Source organism: Eptesicus fuscus, chromosome 12 (genome assembly GCF_027574615.1).
Source record: "Eptesicus fuscus isolate TK198812 chromosome 12, DD_ASM_mEF_20220401, whole genome shotgun sequence".
Classification (NCBI taxonomy): Eukaryota; Metazoa; Chordata; class Mammalia; order Chiroptera; family Vespertilionidae; genus Eptesicus; species Eptesicus fuscus.
In genome coordinates, this window is record NC_072484.1 from 40379486 (window position 1) to 40401853 (window position 22368).

General features: G+C 45.6%; 1 protein-coding gene and 1 pseudogene across 1 annotated transcript in view; one reads left to right on the forward strand and one right to left on the reverse strand.

Annotated features, from left to right (window-relative positions):
- The window catches only part of ONECUT2 (one cut homeobox 2), a 53479-nt gene extending 34646 nt beyond the window's left edge, over positions 1–18833 (forward strand). The window contains exon 2 of the mRNA XM_008149747.3: positions 18547–18833. Within this exon, the coding sequence (XP_008147969.3) occupies positions 18547–18833 (287 nt within the window). The remainder of the gene's footprint in view (positions 1–18546) is intronic.
- LOC103293380 (nucleophosmin-like) lies at positions 14404–15208 on the reverse strand (annotated as a pseudogene).
- Positions 18834–22368: the final 3535 nt, after the last annotated feature.

The following is a 22368-nucleotide window of genomic DNA, read 5'->3' on the forward strand; positions in this document are numbered from 1 at the left end:
CTGAGGAGGGGTTTTGGGCAACAGCTGTTTGGTGTAAGGTGTAAGATAGTGATTCAATTTTTTAATGACCGGTTTGGCAGTATAGTGCATATGGCTGGCTATCAGTCCAGATATAGGGATTATGTGTTTTTGTCTGCCAAGAGCATCTCCTCCTGCTGAAAAAGGCTTTTCCCCCCATTTAAGCAATCCTATCCTATATAATCTATACTAATAAAAGGGTAATATGCTAATTAGACTGGGTCAACCGGCCATCTTCCAGACATCCGACTTCCTTCCGGACAAAGCCATGGTGGTGCGGGCCGAGGCAGAGGCAGTTAGGGGCAATCAGGCTGTCAGGGGAAGGCAGTTGGGGGTGAGGTCAGGCCTGCAGGGGAGGGCAGTTAGGGGCGATCAGGAAGGCAGGCAGAGGCAGTTAGAGGTGATCAGGCAGGCAGGCAGAGAGGTTAGGGGTGATCAGGCAGGCAGGCAGAGAAGTTAGGGGCGATCATACCGGCAGGGGGGGCAAGGTAGGGGCAATCAGGCCAGCAGGCAGAGAGGTTAGGGGCAGTCAGGCAGGCAGACAGAGGGGCTAGGGGTGATCAGGCAGGCAGGCAGGCGAGTGGTTAGGATCCAGTCATCCCAAATTGGAGAAGGTGCAGGCTGGGCTGAGGAATCCCCCTCCATGCATGAATTTCGTGCAGTGGGCCTCTAGTTAACTTATAATTATGAGGGTTGTTACTAGGTTCAAGAAGTCTGGAATCAAACTACCTGAGTGTGAATCCCAGCTTTATTACTTACTATGTAACCTTAAGTAATTTGCTTAATCCTCTGTGACTCAGTATCATTAATTATAAACCACCTCATAGTTTGATTGTAAAAATTAAATGAGTTAATATACTTAGAACAGTGCCTATTGAGTGATGAGCATTCAGCTCATGTCAGCTTTTGTCATTTTATCAATTACTTTTATTTCTTTTAAATTTTCACTTCTTATTTGTTTTTTCTTATTTTAATACTAGAGGCCTGGTGCACAAAATTCGTGCACGGGGGTAGGGGGGTTTCACTCAGCCCAGCCTGCACCCTCTCCAATCCGGGACCCCTTGGGGGATGTCTGGGACCCCTGTGGGATCAGGCCTAAGCCGACAGACAGATATCCTTAGCGCTGCTACAGAGGTGGGAGAGGCTCCTGCCACCGCCGCTGCACTTGCCAGCCATGAACCTGGCTTCTGGCTGAGTGGCGCTCCCTCTATGGGAGCACACTGACCACCAGAGGTCAGCTTCTGTGTTGAGCATCTGCCTCCTGGTGGTCAGTGCGCGTCATAGCGACTGGTCATTCCACCATTTGGTCAATTGGCATATTAGCCTTTTATTATATAGGATTGAATGATAGTGGTCCTTTCAGGCCTCACCTGAAACTTAACACTTTGAAATATTTCTTTCTAGTTTTTGTTTTGTTTTGTTGACATAATTGGTTTTTTGTTTTATTTTTCATCTGTTGAACTGGATTTGTGAATCTGGTATTCAACTCTGCAAGAGGGATATATTTTTCCAGAAGTCTTTTTCTTTTCAAGCTAAGTTATTCAGATAATGATGAAAAACGTGAGTTATTTGTTTTTAAACATAATTGAGATCATGTGGCAAAAGGAGGCATGGATGCTTCTATTTTCCTGCAGATTCATTGGTGTAGTGCTTCCACAGAGGTGCTGTTGAACCACCATCCAGTTTTCCATAATGGCTGTACCAGTTTACATTCCCACCAGCAGTGAATGAGGGCTCTTTTTTCTCCACATCCTCTCCAACACTTACCTACTTGTCTTGTTGATAATAGCTATTCTAACAGGTGTGACATGGTATCTCACTGTAGTGTAGATTTGCATTTCCCTAACAGCTAGTGGAGTTGAGCATCTTTTCATATACCTGTTGGCCATTAATATGTCTTCTTGGGAGAAGTATCCTCTGCCCATTTTTAAATTGGATTGTTTGTTTGTTTGGTGTTGAGTTGTATGAGATCTTTATGTATATTGGATATTAACCCCTTGTCAGAGCTGTTGTTTGAAAATATCTTCCATTCAGTTGGTTGCTTTTTGTTGTTGTTTTGTTGTTGGTTTTTTGTTGTTGTTGTTGTTGATGATGGTTTCCTTTGCTGTGCAGAAGCTTTTCAGTTTAATATAGTCCTATTCATTTATTTTTGCCTTTGGGGTCAAATTAATAACATCTTCTCTAAGACCAAGGTCCATAACTTTATTACCTATGTATTCTTCTATGTAATTTATTGTTTCAGATCTTATATTTAGGTTTTGATCCATTTTGAATTAATTTTTGTACATGCGGACAAACTGTAGTCTAGTTTCAGCTTTCCAATTTTCCCAGCATCATTTATTGAAGAGGCTTTCTTTTCTCTATTGTGTGTTTTTAGATTCTTGTAAAAAATTATTTGCCCATATGCATGTGGTTTTATTTCTGGGCTCTCAGTTGTATTCCATTGGCCTGTGTATCTGTTTTTCTGCCAATACTATACTGTTTTGATTATCATTGCTCTGTAGTGTAATTTGAAATCAAAAGTCTGATATCTCTAACTTCGTTCTTTTTTCTCAGAATTGCTTTGGCTATTCAGGGTCTTTTGTGATTCCATACAAATCTGATGATTTTTTGGTTGTCGGGGGGTTGTTGTTTTGATTTGTTTTAATATATTTTTATTTATTTCAAAGAGGAAGAGAGAGGGAGAGAGAGAGAAGCATCAATAATGAGAGAGGATCATTGATTGGCTGCCTCCACATGCCCCACACTGGGGATTGAGCTGGCAACCTGGGCATGTGCCCTGAATGGGAATTGAACCCTGACCTCCTGGTTCATAGGTCAACACTCAACCACTGAGCTACGCTGGCCCAACTTAGAAGTTTTGATATATTATATTGTCATTCTCATTTGCCTCTCTATATCTTTTTATCTCATCTTGTATTTCTTTGACCAAGTCACTTTTTAGTAGTATGTTGTTTAATTTCCATGTATTTGTGGGTTTCCTTACTTCCTTTTCACAGTTGATTTCTAATTTCAAAGCACTGTGGTCAGAGAATATACTTGGTATGATTTCAGTCTTTCTTAAATTTGTTGAGGCTTGTTTTGTAATCCAACATATGGTCTATCCTTGAGAATGTTGCTTGTGCACTGGAGAAGAATGTATAATCTGATGTTCTGGGATAAAAGGTTCTGTGAATGTCAACTATGTCCATTTGGTCTAATGTGTCATTTAAGGCCAATGTTTATTGATTTTCTGTTTGGATGATCTATCTAGAGCTGTCAAAGGAGTATTTAGGTTCCCTACTATGATTGTATTTTTGTCAGTTTCTCACTTTAGTTCTGTTAGTAGTTGCTTTATATATTTCAGCACTCTCTGATTGGAACAGTGTTATGCCTTCTTGATATAGTGTCCCCTTTATTATTATAAAACTAGTAGCCCGTTAGCACGAAGATTCGTGCAATAGACCTTCATTCACCTGGCTGCCTGCACCAGTTTTCTGCCGGCACCTGGGACCCAGGCCTTGGCTGTGGCCACTGCCTTCTGCCTTCTTTCAGGGTCCGGGCTTGGCCCCGGGCGGTGGCCTTGGGCTCGGCCGCACCCAACATCCCTGGGCTCCCCCGATCGCAGGAGCCGACCCCCAGTGGTTTCCTGCGATCGGTGCAGGCTCCCCGCTGGTGCCCAAGGTCGGGAAAGCCTCGGGCGGCTTTCCCCGGCCTTGGGCTCGGCCGCACCCAGCGTCCCTGCTACCGATCGCAGGAGCCGACCCCCAGTGGTTTCCTGCAATCGGCGCAGGCTCCCCGCTGGTGCCCAAGGCCACACCCAGCGTCCCTGCAACGGTTTCCTGGTGGGCGTGGTTGGTGGGTGTGGCTTGGGCGTAGCGAAGGTGCGGTCAATTTGCATATTTGTGTATTATAAGGTAAGACTAGAGGCCCGGTGCATGAAATTCGTGCACTCGGTTGGGGGGCGGTGTCCTTTAGCCCGGCCTGTGCCCTCTCGCAGTCCGGGAGCCCCATGATTGATTGCCCCACCCACTGCCGCTGGCTGGGTAACCTGGGCCTTCCTCTGCGGGGCGATCATGGGGCAATGGCAGGGCCCCCCCCGACCAATCGCATCGCACCTGCCTTGGCAGCAGCAGTCAATGCTGGGTCGCTGTGGCGCCTGCGACCCAGGAGGGACCAAGAGGTCAGCAGTTCAGCCCGCTTGCCAGTCCCCGCCCACCCAAGCCTGCTGCATGCACAGCCTGGCGTTCAGTTGTCCATTCGGTCATTTTGGATGTTATGAACCCTGGCTCTTTATATATTAGGATGCCCATCTTTGTCTCTTGTTACCTTTGTTATCTTGAAATCTATTTTGTCATTTATAAGTATGGCTATACCTGCTTTTCTGTGGATGCTATTTTCTTGGAGAATCTTTTTCCACCCTTTCACTTTGAATCTATCTTTGTCTTTGCAGCTTAGATGTATCTCCTGAAGGTAGCATATGGTTGGGTTTTGTTTTTTTATCCAATCTGCTACCTTTTTACTGATAAATTTAGTCCATTTAAGTGTAGGATAATTACTGATGTATGAGGATTTCCTATAGCCATTGTTGTTTTCTGGTAATTCTGTGCCCCCATTGTTTTTTCTTTCCTTTGTGTTTCTGTCATTTTTGTTTGGTGGTATTCCATACTTTTTCCTTCTGTTTCCTCTTTTTTTAAGTTATGTGTCTTAGTTTTGGGGATTTTGCATATGTGGTTACCAATAGGTTTATGAAAAAGAAAGTTTCATATATACAGTAGTATATGTAGAAACAACCAAAGTGTCGATAGATGTCTAGACCAGTGATGGGCAACCTTTTGAGCTTGGTGTGTCAAACTTCACCAAAAAACTGAGCATAACTCGGGTAGTGTGTCACTTTGAGGAAAAAAAACATTATTTCGCAAATGTTTCATCCTCAGGAGCGGCAAATGTTTCATCCTCAGCATGCGGCCGCCTCAGCGGCCGCGTGTCATCAGAAATGGCTACGCGTGTCAGTGCTGACACGCGTGTCATAGGTTTGCCATCACTGGTCTAGACAAAGAAGATGTGGTACATACATACTATGGATTACTGCTCAGCCATAAGAAAAGATGAAATACTGCCATTTGCAACATCATGGATGGACCTTGAGAATATTATGCTAAGCGAAATAAGTTGGTCAGAAAAAGCTAAGAACCATATTATTTTACTCATATATGTGATATAAAACTGCAACTCATAGACACAGACAACAGTATGGTGGTTACCAGAGGGAAAGGGGTTGTGGGTGGTAAAAGGTAAAGGGAGCCAAATATATGGTGATGGGAGATTATTTGACTTCAGGTAGGGAACATACAATGCAATATACAGATCATGTATCATAGAATTGTACACTTGAAACCTATATGATCTTATTAACATCACCCAAATAAATTTAAAAAAAATAAAACTGCAATGAAATATCACCTCACATTTGTTAGGATGGCTGTCTTTTTATTCAAGTGCTGTTAGTGTAATGAGACTGCTGTGGATGTTTGGGATGAGCCTAGCCACATGGGGCTGTTGGCCAACACTTCTTTCAGACAATATCACAGTCTTGAGCTCTTAATTTTAATTATATTCCAGGTGAGCTAGAGTATGTCTTCAGTTATTTTTCTTTTCATGAAAGTATATAGCTATACTTTTGAGTCATCATATAACTGAGACTACCTTCCTACAGGACAACCACCTAAACTGCATAAATTCTAGCATTATCACTGCATTGTCAGCTTTGCTCTTAATTTCCTCCAGTGTTGTTTATTCCTTGTTTTCCTGAAAACTTCTTAATCTTTCTCATCTCTTATCTTACCATTTTTATTACATACTGTTACTTATAGAGTTCTGTTTTCTTCTCATTTTCTATTCCTATTTCATAGAAGCCATCTCTTTTTGCATCATATAGAGATACCAAATGACTCTTTAAAATGTTCTTTAAGTTTCTGTAGGATATTTTTCAGATGAATTTCTTCTAATTTCAGATGATGGTCTCTTTTTCTGTTTTCCATTATTTTTCATGTTTCCTTTGGTCCTGTTTATGAGAAAGATCCCATCACAGAGGGAAGGCAGGGGTGGGTGGGTAGGAAGAGATTAACCAAAGAACTTATATGCATACAAGGGGCCTGGTGCACAAATTTGTGCACCGGTGGGGTCCCTTGGCCTGGCTTTCACTCTCTCGCAATCAGGGACCCCTTGGGGGATGTTGGACTGCCGGTTTCAGCCTGATCCCTGCAGGCAAGGCTGAAGGACCCCACCAGTGCACGAATGCATGCACCGGGCCTCTAAAATGCATATAAGATCTTTGGTTAATCTCTTCCCACATCCCTCTTCCCCCCTTCCCTCTGAGATTCATCAGTCTATTCCATGTTTTCCATGCCTGTGCATTGAGCGTCTCCCCCTGGTGGTCAGTGCACATCAGAGCTACCAGTCAAACAGTCAAACAGTTGGTCAAATGGTTGCTTAGGCTTTTATGTATATACATATGCATAACCCATGTGGTGAAGGGCAGGGGCAGGAGTGGGCTAAAAGGGGTCAACGGGGAAAAGGGAGCGACATCTGTAATACTTTCAACAATAAAGATAAATTTTTAAAAAAAGACCCAGTCAGGTCTGAAGTGGTCCCTTGAAGGTGTGTATGCATTCCTCATGACCTCCTTTCAGGGTGGTAGAGCACTCACCCTCAGACCTGCACTAAATTGCCAATTGATACATCTACCCCAGCACCTAACATCTCACCTGCTTTCTTGTAATTTGGCCCTGCTGGACTGACATGGGCTCATCTTCTGCGTCCACTCCCGGGTTGCTGACAAGCTGGTTAAGTGGAACATGTACTTCCATCCCTAATATACTACACACCAAAGCCTCCTCTTCTCCCTATCCTCACCCAGGGCACTCAGGAAACTACAGCTGCTGGCATGTGACCTACCACCGCTGGGGTCCCTCTTCCCCACACCCCCTCATTTTTGTTGTCTGAGAGTTGCAGTTCTCAATTGGTAGGTGAAAGGGAGTGGACAACACCCTGACTGTTTCAAAAGGCAACACCTATCAAGTGAGTGATGGTTGCTTAATTTGAATGTGTGGAAGCTGGAGGAATCAGGTGTTATTATTATTTTTTAAATATATTTTATTGATTTTTTACAGAGAGGAAGAGAGAGGGATAGAGAGCTAGAAACATCGATGAGAGAGAAACATCGATCAGCTGCCTCTTGCACACCCCCCACTGGGGATGTGCCCGCAACCAAGGCACATGCCCTTGACCGGAATCGAACCTGGGACCCCCGAGTCCGCAGGCCGACGCTCTATCCACTGAGCCAAACCGGTTTCGGCAGGTGTTATTTTTTAAGTCCAGTTCCATTGGCCTCTGTTTAGGTAGAAATTCCTCAGAAATGCCTCCATACAGGTTGGTTGCAGTTCTGCTTTTCAGCTTGGTGAGTTTTTTATTCTAGGTTAGCTATTTTCAATCAATTTCATCTCATGGCACACACAAACTAATTACCAAAATTTGTGGCACACCAAAAAATATATTTTTGCCGATCTGAGCAAACAGAGTAGGTATAACTTTGATTCATCTATACTGGATGGCTATTGTGTTGGCTGGTATCATTTTTTTAATTTGACAATCTAAGGGAAAAGAGGTCAGTGCCCCTGACTAAATAGGCAGGTATTGCATCTTTTAAAAATTATTGTGGTGCCCTGGCCAGTGTTGCTCAGTTGGTTGGGCATCATCCCTTTTGTTGGTCAAAAGGTTGCCAGTTCAATTCCCGGTAGGAGGTGTGCAGGAGGCAGCCAATCAATGCTTCACTATTACATCGATGTTTTTATCTCTCCCTCTCCCTCCCCCTCTCTCTAAAAATCAATTTAAAAAATGTTTTAAAATAAAGGCAGATCCCTATATCCTTTTTAAAAAATTATTGTGGCACACTGGTTGAAAATTGCTGTTCTAGGTCTTGGAGACGATTTTAGTGGGAGGTGAGGAGAGGCTGTACCAGGCTGTCTTGGCCATTTTAAGCCAGCTGTTCCTATCCAGAGTTAAATGTTTGTTTTTAGCAACTCAGGACTTCCTGGGTGGCTTGCAGGAATGCAGTTTTGTGGCAGAACAAAAGGTGTCCCTTTGCCAGGCTTCCGCATAGGCAGAATAGACTACCAGGAATTGTGAATTCAGACTGAGAGCCCCAAGAGATTTATTCTAATGGTCAAGTGGGGAGTAAAAGCCCCAATGGATTAGAGATGAGGGTATTTGGGTTCTCAGGGCTTGCCACTGACTACCTGTGGGCAGTGTTTGGGAAATCATGTTACCTCTTTTTTTCTTTTTTTTTTTACCAGCTGGCCTGGAATATCAGCTATTAGAAATCAGTTCCTTGGGGCTCCCCTTTTTCTCTGAGAGTTTCTGCTGAAAGGGAAGCCGAAGTAGAAGGCACATCAGTGCTGGGCATGCAAGCTCCAGTGCTCAGCAGAATCTGCTGGGAAGGGACCCCGGGAGGAGCTCAGGCAACATGAGATGCAGAGGCCTAGTGCCCTCCTCTGGGAGATGCGCTCTCTGTGGCCACCCTGGGCCTTTTCCAGGCCCACCTCTGTATAAGCAAGTTGGCAGACATCCAAGGACCCCCATTTCCTGAGTTCCCTTCAGTGGCTTTGCATTGAAGGTAAAAATAGGGGAGGAAATAAAACTTGCTTTCCCCTTTGAGGCACCAAAACTGAGTATAGTGGCTGGCTTTCATTTGATAATAAATGCACACTGGGGAGTTGCTGTAACACTTGTCACAACCAACCTGCTTATGATCCTCCCAACACCCAAGTGAAGGCATGGAGGGTGGGGGTGTAGAGGCAGCAGAAGGTTATCATTGATCATCCATGCCAGAGGAAGAGGGTGCTGCAGGGGAACTCACATAGGCAGAAATTTGCCCCAGGTCAGATGAAGCCAAGGTGTGGCTTCGGGCTTTGGAGGCTGCTGGGAGCGTAATAAACCAAGCCCCCTGGGCTTCTGCATCTCTGCACTTGGGACATGACTCCTTTCCGCTGTCCCCAGAACAAGTGCCCCTGCTCTCTTGTCCCTTCTCCTTTTCTCTCTCTCCTCTCTCACTCCGGCTCCCGCATCCCTCCTCCTACCCCCTTACTAGCAATGTTTGCTCTAAGAAGTCCGGCAGTAGCTCTCTCGCTGGCATGTAGGTTCTTCAACCTGAGTGCCCTCCACATGTCCAGGATACTTTGCCAAATGGCATAGAGGTTTGTCTGGCCAGGGCTTTGGCTGCACTCAGAGTCATTAGGAAGCAATAAGAGGGATGAAACCCAACAACAAAGGATGGCTCCAAGTCCATTTGTGTGGTGTGTCTTCCCTGTCTCTGTCCTTGGTCTCCCTAATAGATGTTGGTCTGGATGGCGCTGGCTACACTGCCTGAGTGGATTGGCATCTGGTCCATGAGGAATGCCAGCTCTCAACCTGGAGACAAAGCCATTAAGTTTCCCAGCAGGCTCAGGCCAGGGTCAGATGGAGAAGGAGAGTGAAGTTCAAGTTTAGCTCTCAAGAGCCAATATCACAGTACTGTCTCCGTAGTAGTCTGGACCAAGGTGGCTTTGACAATAAGCTCAGGAAATCACAGAGAAGCAGGGAAAACTGCAAAGCATCTGAGAACTATTTATAGCTTCTACATTTTAGAGAGCACAAGATAATCAAATCATGAGTTGAAAAGATCGTGTCCCTTGCAGCCCTTCTGCTTTCATCAAGAATTCTACCTCCCCAATGGGTGATCAGTGTTCCTGTTACCCTCTGGCCCTCAGTGGCCGATGGATATGCTTAGAGCCTGAGCCCAAGTCTCATGTGTCAGAACCCTCCTCTCCATGTCCCCTGTAGCAGTGGGCCAACACCCATCCCTGCATCGCTAAGATATATCAGCATCGGTGGCTTCCTGAACAGTAAATATCTCTCTATATAAAAGCCTAAGCGACCATCCAACAGTTTGACCATTCACCCAGTAGCTATGACGCACACTGACCACAAGGGGGCAGACACTCAACGCAGGAGCGGAAACCACAGGCATGGAAACAGGAACAGACTGATGAATCTCAGAGGCTAACCCTTGCCAGACTGACTGCCCCCCTTCCCCAGGGGAAGAGGGCTGATGACATTAACCAAAGATCTTATATGCACACTAGAGGCCCGGTGCACGAATTTGTGCACAAGTGGTGTCCCTCGGCTTGGCCTGCGGGGATCCAGCTGAAACCAGTTCTCCGACATCCCCCAACCAAGGGGTCCTGGATTGCGAGAGGGTGCAAGGCCAGGCTGAGGGACCCCACCCATGCACGAATCTGTGCACTGGGCCTCTAGTGTACTATTACAGTGTGTAACTCTTCTATACTTGTCTCCCTATTTGAATGCAAGGGATCCTGCTATTTTTTTAAAGCTCTTGAACATGCAAATTTGTTCCAGAGGAAGGGCTCAGTATTCTATCAGTACCAAAGGGCCACCTCTTCAGAGCAGGCAAGTCCAAGGAGTTGATTTCTCCTCTTTTTTCCTCAAAATCCAACAGGTTTCTTGGAACAAGGCTGGAGGTACACATGAGAACTTACTTTGTAATGCATTTTTCCAATACAACTCCAGCCCCTGTGTGTGTGCCCTCCTTGCTGGAGAGGGTCACTCCCCCTTCGCACTAGCCCTTGTTAAAGGGCACCTTCAGGCTCTCAGGCTGAAAGGTAGAAATGAGTCTCGTTAGGCAGAGTTTCCAAAGCCATATACTGGGAGGCTGAGTGTCAGCGCTGACAAATGCACACCCCGATGACTTCCTTCCCCTTCCCTCCCCTGCTCCATGGCAAGATCACATTGAACTATTCAGGGAAAGTATTTACTGAATGCAAGGAGGATAGAGCACTTGTGCATTATTTATGAGGGGCTAACAATACCCATCGTATGTAGACTGTATTTGGACATAAATTAGTGATGTTCAGAAATGCCAGTGGTCCAAAGCCTATTAGGATCTCTGACATGTATGTGAAAACACATCACAGTCTTACCTTTCCAAAAGGCTGGGAATTGGTTATGAGACAACTTTACAATGAAAACAAAAATCTTTAACCTTTTCTTTGCCGTTAGCCCTCTGGACAGTTTACCGTTGAGGAAGTATTGGGAAATCATTTCTAATTATGAATTCCTAGCCTCATCTTTCTCCTTTCTGTATGAAGAAGGGATAGTTACATTTACTGAGTGCCTATTATATACTGAGCATTACAGCTAGCTTCTTAGTGTCCAGAGTGTGAGCATTAGTATCCTCATTTTATAGATGAGGAAACTGAGGCTCAAGGTCATGCAGCTGATAAGTGGCTAATGTGGAATTTGCAACAGGTCTCAATGTCTAACTGAGGCTTCTTAACTTACATTTGACCCACCCGCTGGGCAGAAAGCAAAGGTTGTTCTTGGCATCTATATCAGTTATCTGTGGCCACAATAATGCTACATTACACAGAACCACAAAACCAGTGGCATATAGCCATGAACATTTATTCTTGCTCAGGAGTCTACGGACCAGCTGGGTGACTCTGCCAATCCAGACCTTGCTGAGGTGGTCTTAGCTGGACTCGCTCCTGTGCCTGCAGTCAGCTGCTGGGGTCACTGACCCACGCTGGCCTGGGCTTGTCTCCTGCTGGCCAGGAAGCATCCCCAGGGTGTGAACAAAGCACACTGCTTTCTGAGGCCTGGGCTAGAACTGCCACACTCACGTCTGCCACATTGGGTTGACCAAAGCAAATCACCAGGCCAGCCCAGATCCACAGGAAAGGTGAACAAACTCCCCCTTGTGCTGGGAGGAGCTGCAGTCACATTGCAGGGGGATAGCTGTTAGGAGGGAAGAATTGGGGCCAATTTTGCAATTAGTCTGCCCCAGTTCCCTCCTCGGGGCTGCTTGCCCCCTTGGGAACACCTGCTTCCTGTAAGCCTCAGTTCCCTCTGCTCCCTCCTCTCCAAGCCTCTTCTTATTCATGATAAGGAGCAGAAAGACTGCAGAGAACAAAATCAGCCCTCTTCCCCTGGGGAAGGGGGGCAGTCAGTCTGGCAAGGGTTAGCCTTCAACCAACCTGATCAGTACCAGCCAGAAGGTGTCAGGGGTCTAGGGCTGAGAGCAGCAGGTCTTCCACGGGTCTTGAAAACAACTCCAAGATAGTTCTTTCTCTGCCTGAATCCCATGCATAGGCCTGATCGTTTCAGCTGACACCTGTTTTGCTGGTGGAGCGGGATTCCCCTCCTCTCCAGGGACGCTGACCCTCGCCTTCCCCTGGGCATCTCTCTGGCCACAGCACTGGGGCACCAGGTGTCAGGTGAAGTGTGGTTTCAGGACAACCCCCAGCCTGCATCTGCCTCACAGAACCAATCAGATACTGTCTCCCTTACCCAACACACACACACACACACACACACACACACACACACACACACACACACACACACACACAGAACTGAGGTCCAGACACACGCCCTTCCAGGGAAGACCAAAGGGGAAACCGAGGCAGGCAAGGGTAGACCTCTGCCTACCCCCCACTTTGCTTCTCCCTACCACTCTGCCTTCCTCTCCCCTCCCCACCAACAGATGCCCTGGCTTCCAGCAACCCTCAGCATGCAAATACCAAAACACGTTTGTTATAGGACTGAAAATTAGTGGTGGGTGAAAAGCAGTCTTTTCTGGCAGGCTGGTTACTGACCTCTGTGTTTGGCATCTGGGCTTCTCCCCACCTGCAAGTTCAAGGAAAGCAAAGTACATCATGTTTTGAGGCCTCCTAAACATTTTCCTCCATTCCCGGGGCTGTCCCTCACCATCTTGCCTCTCTTCAAATCAAGCCAACCCCCTTTTGAAGTGAGTCCCCCTGGCTTTATAACTTTGCCTCATGCCCAACTACACATCTTCATGCTGCCCATATATGGGTGCTGGACAGAGCTGTGGCCATTTACTCTGGGTACTTGAGGACAGCTGGATTCCTGAGGATGCCCGGGAGCAGCCTGACCTTGTAGGGGCCCAGTGGGAGACAGGAGAAAGGTCAGTGCTGGAGGCCACTTGTATCTTTCCTGGTTCGGAAAGATCAGCTACAGGGAGTGGCACGTCCTTGAAGACGCACCGTCTTTATCCCATTTCTGACCCTCTGAGGGAGAAGAGCATGGTGGCCAGGAGGAAAGAGGCAAGTTGGCATCTCAAGATCTTGAGGGAGGGGCCTTCCCTCTTATTTCACCCTGGGAACCCAGTGGTTTAAAAAATGTGTCTATCCATGACCTGGACCCTAGATTCCTCAAGCAGTAACTGCCTGACCCTTTGTTGTTAACCACAGATGCCTCTATCTGTGCATATCTACCTGCCAGTCCCAGGTCCTGGTCCACAGGAAACAGCCAGCATTCTTAATTTGAGCTGATGCTATTTCTGCCCCAAAGGGGTGGGGGTGGGGGGACAGGGAAGGCACTGTAGCTTGGGTAGAGAGCCTCATTGTAGATAAACAAATGATTTCTCCTAGTCTTTAAAATAGAAATGAGCTCTCAAACCTCCATGGCCCACATAGAGACCACTACCTGTGGAGAGGAGGGGAGGGCAGGTAGCTGAGGGCTCTCAGCATCCACAACCCCTCCTCACCATCGTGCAATATTAAGTATCAACCTGTACGTGCCCTTCTGACTTTATCCTACAAGAGGGAGGAGAAGTAGATCCAAGTGGCCTCATGCTTTCTAGTGGCAGAGCCTTCCTGGAGTAGCTGGAACCCGGCAGTGATGGGACCCATCCACACCAATGCTGAGCACCCACCATCTGTTGGGTTTTTAATGCACATTCCTGGGTTTTGGGAGCTACTTGGAATTTTCCTAACTCTTTAGAAGTGGGTATTTGACTGTAGAGTATAATGTTCTTTTTTAAGATTTCTTATTGATTTTTAGAGAGAGGAAAGGAAAGGGAGAAACATTTATGTGAGAGTGAAACATCGATTGGCTGCATCCTGTACGCTCCCTACCGGGGATGGAGCCCACAACCTAGGCATGTGCCCTGACCAGGCATCAAACAGGCAGGCAACCTTTCAGTGCACAGGATAATGCTCAACCAACGGAGCCACTATGGCCTGTGTTTTTTGATTGTTTATTTTTGGGGTGTATTTTTTTATTCATTTAAGTATTTCCTGAGCAGCAAGGGAGATACAAAGGTGTTTAAAACATGGTCAAAGAGGTGAGGCAAATGAACAAGTAGAGTAGGAAGAAAAGTTCCCTGAATCACAGCAGTCAAAAGAAAAGTGCTTTAGGAGATTAAGGTGAGATTGCTTTCAGCCTGGAAGGGGACATGGGTGGGTGGTAAGTCAGGAAAGGGCATTGAGATTAAAATAGAAGACTTCAGTCTGGACTGTTGATGATGCTCAGCATGGACTATATTTATCTCTCCTTTTCCTCTTTCCCCATCTTTGGGCTTAATTTACCAGTAGTGCCAGGATTATTCAATGTATTTTTTCTATACTTGCTTTGCATTTTTGCTTTAATGTCTTCTACTGAACTAGGTGCTTTCAGCGTTTTAGGAGTTTGTTTGTTTTTTGCTGTTTTTTGAAGGATTCTTGACTGTTTGATCTTGGTGTTGATGGTTTTGAGTCTTTTCCATTCTGGTTTGATCTTTGTGTTTGCCTGGAGTATCTTGTGCAAATTCCTTTACTGGAGCTTTTTCTCCAGCTTTTTCTTCTTCATCCTCCTCCTCATCATCTTCATCATCTTCATTAGCAGCAACTTTTTTCTGTGAAACTTTGCTAGCACTTTCAAGGGCAGAACACATTCTGGATATACTTAGAAGTTTTACATCCTCCTCTTCATCTTCTGACTCTGCATCTTCCTCCACAGCTACTAAGTGCTGTCCACAAAGATGCAAGGACCCTGAACCACACTTCAACCATAAGACCACAGGGGGTGTTATTCAAAGCCACCAAAGGAAACCATGAGCTGTCCAGACATTTCCAGAGTTGCCAGTGTTAACTGTCAGTGGACTGCCTTCGCAATTCATCGCCTCTGCTTCAGCAATGCGCAGTTCATCCTTTGCACCAGCCCCTAAGCTGGCCACTCAGAAAGATAATCGGTGCTCCTTTTCATCATTATCCACCTTAAAGTGATCATCTTTGTCAGCCTTGAGTTCACAACTGAAAAGATAGTTCTGGGGCCTCAGAGGGCTCATGTCTATGTCCATCAAACCTTCCATGGGGTGGTAGCACGCACTTAGCGGGGAGAGAAGGTGGACAGAGACAAACAGCTTCTGTTCCCCAGAACAGACGCATAGGACAGAATCGCACCAGGGAAAGCTCTCCCTCTTTTTATTTTCCTTCAGCCCTTGACCAACTGCTTTTGTGGGCAAGAATCATGGGGTGAATACTGTTAGTGTTTGTTATTTCTGTAACTGTCAGAAGTGGTGGGCAACCTGGCTCTTTGAAACGCGGAGAAATAAGTACCTTGTAGCATAAAAAATATAAAAAGGAATTGTGGATGGCATTGTCAGAGGTAAGAACTGGGCAGGTTATGTACCTACTGCCTCATTATTTTGGGCTCTCAGACTGGTACATTTGCAGACCACAGGCTACTGCCTGGCATCTGGTGGCTTTGGGCAGCTCTTGGGAAGGCATACACGGATCTGTTGCTCTGTTCTTTCTCTGCAGTTTGCTGTATTAAGCCTTTAACATTTTCTCTTAAGTTTGGTATGTGTGTATGTGTGTGTCTGTGTGATCTTCAGATACTCCATATGTAATCTTCAAATATTACCACTGTTAGGACAATGTGAAGCTGCCAACACTGTCTAAACACTCCATTAAAAGCACAAATAAAGCATTACCTGAAGAATGGTCAGTATTAGTATGAAAACTGAAGGCTGTTTTGTTAATCCAAAGGAGCATGAATTGACAGAGGGTCTCAGCCAATGTTTATAGGAGATACCTGCCCAGAGTTGGTTATCAGGGGGCTTCCTCAGAATCCCACAGATGATTATGTCCCAGGAGGTTGGGCAGGAACAATAGTCTGGGGACCTGAGGTGGCAGTGTGCTCAAGCACACTGGCTCCCATGTCTCCCAGGGGCCCGAGGAGGTATGTAAGAGTACGGGTTCTAGAACCCTGCCCCACACAGTGGGACCCCCAGAGCCTTGTGCCCAGAGCATGGGGGCCGTTTCTGTAGAGAAAGTTGGAGACACTGAAGGACTGGATTCTTGCCCTGGGTCTGCAGCAAATTTGGAATGTGATCTCAGGTCAGTCCCTTACCCTCTGGGTCTCCATTTTTTTTGTTTTAAAATGAAAACAGTTCTGCCTGCTTATCTTCCTCGGGATTGCTGGGTTACTCCAGTGAGAAGGAGGGTGGGGAGGGAGCATTCACGTAATGTTACTCACGTAGGCCTCTGTAGAGGTGAGCATCATTATTTCCATCACTCAGGTCAGGAAGACAGGCACTGAGAGGTTAAGGAATTTGCCCAGGTCGAATGAAGGAGCCCAGATTTGGAACTTTCCATTCCTTCAAGGTGCTCCTCTGAGATTTTAGAAATCAGGTGGAGGCTTGGTCCTCAAACAGGCATGTGGACCAGCAGCATCACCTGGGAGCTTGTTAGAAATGCAGATGCTCAGGCCCTGGCCCAGGCTGCCTGCGTTAGAGTCTGCATTTGAACGAGTTTCCCAGGTGATTCGTGTGCACCTTAAAGTTTGGAAGCAGTGCTGTCAAAGAGTTGAGATTAGATGAGAGAGAGTACATGTGAGAATGAGACTATGGCAAACATGCATCATTCAAAAGTAAGGTCCTCACAGGGATGAGCAAAGAAGGAATCTTTACTGGGAAACCTGTCCGCTGTTTCAGCCTTTTCTGAGTTCCGTTCCAGAGGAGCCTGGTCGGAGAAGTCCAGACCTCCCAGAAGAACAGGGTTTCAGGTGGAAACGTGTGTGTGTGTGTGTGTGTGTGTGTGTGTGTGTGTGTGTGTGTGTTTAAAATTCAAAGATAGCAGGATTACTTTTCTTTTTCAAAATGAAAGAAGGAAAAATCAAGAAGAAAGAATTTAACAAAGCAAAGTGTCATCACTTTTTGTTTATGTCAGGAGGGATTCCTTTATGGGAGACAGAATCCAGCATCCACCAGGTAGGGTGGCCAGTTAGGTGGGGGGAAGTTCAGCTTCCAGAATATCTTTCCAATGAGGGTTGGTCCTCAGGTTAGAATCCTAAGACCCATCAGAGTGAAGGCTGTTCCCCTGGCCCTCAGCCGGCATTGGAGAGTAGCCCCACTGCACGTTGCTCCTAAGAATACAACCAGCTTGAGGAGTATGGAAAAGCATCGGGCAGCATCCCGAACTGCTGGTCTTGGGGGAACATCAGTCTGGCATGAAGAGATTCTCAATCTGGGGCCAGAATGTCCAGCAGGATCTGCTTCGGGGAAAGGTACTGGATGCTGTGCCTCTCCTCCTTGCTTTTTCCAATGAACTCTGCTGAGGCTACACACCATTCCTGGGCGAGCCGGGATTTCTTTCCAGTGACTTTTAACACATGTCCCCATGTTGAAATTTGTAATATGTGTGCACCGCGTTACTTAACCCTTACAAGTCACTTTTCTGAGACCAAATCTGTTTATAAAGTGTACATTCTTGAAAGAGTCAGGACACCACTTGTCCTCAGCCTCCCAAGCCTTCATTTATGTTCATGGCCCCAGAAAGAGCTAATTGGGACTATCACACAGACCTGATCCCGGCCTTTGAGAACTCGTACGGGAAGGCAGACTTAGTGACACATAAATTAATGTCCTGGCTGCAGATGTCAATCCAGATGTGGGTACTCATCTGCTAAATCAGAGACTGTGCATACTGATTGACATACCAAGGACCCTGAGGTCCTGCCATTTTAACTTGGGGTTCTTCCACCACCCTCAGCCCTGGTCTTCTTGTATTGGCGTCACTTCAGACTAGCCAAATTAGAATAGGCTAAACCAATTTTTTCATAGCCTTTCCCTCCCTATTTTTTTTTTCTTAAATTTTCAAAAGTCTGGAAGAAGGGGATTTAGTTCGGTATGATACCATCATTCTATCACTTCTAATTTCATTCTGTTATCAGTGTTTTGAAGCATGTAGGTAGATGCTTTGATTTTGAAACATCATGCACTTTTTAAGTTTTGACTTCCCACAGTAATTTCAGATCAGTTGTAACAATTCTCAAGAATGAATATGGAAGAGGAACTGCCTAACCAGTCTCCCCTGGGGACCTGGAGTCCTCACTCCCTTCCCAGCCCCTGATTTCAGAGTTAAAGAAATTTAAGCAGGTCCTGGGGGGTGAAGGCGAGGTGGAAAAAGCAACTGGTTCCAAACCAGACTGGAAAACAGCCCCGCTGTCTTCTTTCTCCCTCTGCGTACTGACCGATGCCTTCTGTCGCCGGGAGATGAACTGGGAAGGCTGGTTATTGACAGCTGGGCAATTTACACAATAAAGTTTAACAGTTTGCATCCCTTTGTCTGACTTTGTCGATGTTTTCAATAGATCACCTTCTCGGGAGCCAGGACTGACCCTCTCCTTCCTCTCTTTCCCTTCCAGCATGCAAACGCAAAGAGCAAGAACCAAACAAAGACAGGAACAATTCCCAGAAGAAATCCCGCCTGGTGTTCACTGACCTCCAACGCCGAACACTCTTTGCCATCTTCAAGGAGAACAAGCGCCCATCGAAAGAGATGCAGATCACCATTTCCCAGCAGCTGGGCCTGGAGCTCACCACCGTCAGCAACTTCTTCATGAACGCCCGGCGCCGTAGCCTGGAGAAGTGGCAGGACGACCTGAGCACCGGGGGCTCCTCGTCCACCTCCAGCACTTGTACCAAAGCCTGATGGAAGGACTCTCAGTTGGGCACAAGTCACCTCCACGTGAGGAAAACACATACCAAAAGAAGACACAGAGGAAAGAGACACTGGATCTTAGCTGGGGCCCTTCACTGGTGATTTGAAAGCACAATTCTCTTGAAAAGAAACTTCTAGCTGTAATCATAGGCCAGGTGTTCTTTTTTGTTTTGTTTTTAATGGCTATGGAGCCCAAGTGCAAGCTGAAAATTAATCTCTTTGACCCGGACTTTGTCCTCTGAGCATGCTGAGCATCTCAGAAACCCAAATGGGGCCTTCCTGGAGCAAGTTCATTTCAGTGTAGTGTCGACCAAGCTCAGGATTGCTTAAAATGTCAACAGCCCCACTTGGGGTCCTATCAACCTCTTGCAGTCAGAGTTCTCACGAGTAACTGTGGGAATTCCGCCTGAGTTTGGGCTCCCAAGATGCTACTTTAAGAGAAGACTCTAGCAACCAGAATGACCTCATTTGCTTTCCAAGTGCTTAGCCACATCACACCACATACACCAAAGTTCACAGCCATAACATAAAAAACATCGGATATGATAATTACTGAGCACAAGTATTAAATATGAAGTTAAAAACAAACAAACCCAAGGACCTGTTTTTCCAACTCAGGCATCTTTTCATTGAATGGTTTTGAAAGCTTTAAGTTGGTCCAGTTTACAATTTTCTTTTCTTTACCTCCTGGAAATCTAATACGGTCTTGGATCCATCAAAACAACAAATCAGTTCACTTGAGCTCAAAGTATCAAGCACAACGTAGATAAACAGAGAAGAAAGGAAGGTTTTGGATTCACCACCTCTGGATTTTCAAGACACCGATTGTGAAGTCATTAGGGAATCATTGGGAATAAGGCTTCAAGCACATTTTGCAGTTTGCTACAAATTCTGTTTGTACATAATGCAGACGCACACTCAGGAGGCCAATTTAACTGTTATGGTACACGGAGCAAATGCAGCATTTTAAAAGATCTAGATTTTTTTAGGTCGTTAATGTATCCTTCTTGGTTGTTAGTCACCTGGTTCCTCCTATTGTGCATTCTGACCACCACGTAACTCATTCTCACTCTTTCAGATTTGGGTTGTTCTCTCGTCCATCCCATTGGTAGGGATGTTTTCAGTGTTTTCTAACAAGAAAAAAAATAATAATTCAAATCGCCATACATGTTATGCATCTAGTCCTAAACCTCTTCCATTGTTAAGTTGTCCTAGAAAAACAGCTGAATAAAACTGGAGAAAACACAGCACACCAAAGAAGCAGAATACTGCAAACCAAAGACATGTGTTACTCGCCATTTTCTAGCCTAAAAATACTGTGATTACTTTTAGAAATCAGAAAACCTCTGCAACTCCGAATGGCATTCAGCTCTTGCACTTGGCTCACCATCAGGCTGAGCAGACAGGCTATGCCAAGGACGTCAGCCCAGCCACCCAGGGAGTGGCTGTCACCTTCCAACAGCAAGCAGGAGAGCGCCCACAGAACTCTGGGAGATTGCGAAGGTCACGATGTGCATATTTACCAGTGAATGGCCCCAGGTGGGCACCATGGGGGTGTTCAAAGCAAGCCAAACGCTGCAATGATTCTTTACAGACACTTGAGACTGACTTTTTTTTATGAATTACTTAATCGAAACCAAAGAAACTTTTTCTGCACCTACTTCTGCAACAAACAAAACTGTCCCATTAAGGTGAATAAGTAAATATGTAAATCAATGAAAACCACCACCAAGAAGAAGGAAGCACGCCAGAAAAAAAAAAAAATACAGTGAGACACACTGTGTTCAAACAGACCTCTTGGGACATTTTTTGGAAGCAGATTTTAAAGAAAGGGTTGAGACAAGAATGGAAATAAGGAAAACGCCTCAGTGGCTGCTGCTTCATTTGACAACTCACGCGGTAATCTTAAAGTTGAAGATTGTCTTTAATTTGTGCCTATGCAGTTTTTCAAAAGAACACGGAACAGAGCAACAGAAACCTCAACAGCTACAATACCAAAGATGAGGATTTCTCACACCTTTTGTTTCAGTTCATTATCTCCTCTTGCCTGGCTAACATACTAATAGTACCATTGATCTGTATAAAGGTAATCAATTTTGTTTCTGAGCAACGAAAGGAAAGGGTCATTTATTTGATTTTATTGTTTCCCTTTCATTTTGTTTTATGGCTTTCTACCCCAATATGGAACCTCTCAAAAGGTTCCATGGACTCCAAGTTTAAGATGTTGGCATAGTGAACGACTCTCTTCTCTCTGCTCCGCAGAGTGTGGGGAATGGTAGTGTCATTTGAATGTTCTTTGCTAATCCCTTAGACTTAAGGTTCCTTCTTTGTTCAGTCTTATCATCAGGGGAGGGGAGGGGAGTGAGGGTCAGGGTTAGGGGTCTTGGTGACACATCCTCGCCCAAGCCACAGAACCAAAGAGTTTATAGAGGAATTGACAGCCTCATTTGATTGCTACATCCTAACAGGGCTTCATTTGGGGGTGGGGGGAAACATGTAAAAATAATTGCCAGTTTCTACTTTTCTATTAGCTTTTTAAAAATCAGCTGTAAAGTTGCATTTCTAAAGAAAGATATATATATATATATAATATATGAACACATATATAGATTCAACTTGACATTGGTGATAACCCCAAAATTATTGTTGCCCAAATTCATGTCTTGTTTTTGTCAAGTGTTTCATTGATTAAGTATTCCATTCAGAATTTTGCTCATTCTCATGCCATCCCAGAGTTCATTTACCACTGTGGATGACTTGGAGTATTCACATTTCTGTGAAAATTCCTGGGAAAGTTTGAAAGTCAAGTGCAAGCTTGATAAGCTGTTGATAAATGGATCCATAGTGAAAATGAGTTTTATTTGTATTTGGAGTCATTGCTAATCTATGCCTCAACCATGATCAAGGTGGTGAGGCCCGTCCCCAGACCCGCCCCAGAACTAGGCCAGGGCCAGTGGGGTGCTCATCTTCTGGGAAGGCTCCATGGTCCATTCCCACCAGTTACGGAGAAGAGGCCAGCCCAGAAATCTGTTCTCCAGGAGCTTCCCAGTCCCAGGTGTTCTAGATCCTCCTCGTGAGTAGATCTACTAAAGGGACTTCTCAAAGGGGAAGCACCTCCCATTGCAGTGGGTTAATCAGGTTTCCTCAGGGTGGTAATTACCAAATTGCATAGACAAGCCTGTGTATAACCACAGCTGGCTCTGGGGTAAGGCAGTGGTGTTGTGGGGTGGGGGTGGGTCTCAGTCCTGGAGAGAAAATACAAAGCAGGGTCCTGCCCCTGGGAGCCCCATTGTCCCTTGTCCCACTTCTCATTCCCACCATGTGGGTCTCCCTTCTCAGTGGCAGCAGCCATGGAGCTGCGACTCTCCAAGACTTCTGTCATTCACCCTACCTGGGGCTATTCCTTGACTTTTCCATGTCTCTTTGTCTCTTGCTCATACTCCATGTCTCCTTTGTCAAATGACCAAAAAAGAGCATTATTTCAGCAGGGGAATGCTCCATATTGGTTGATAAAAATGAATTTCAA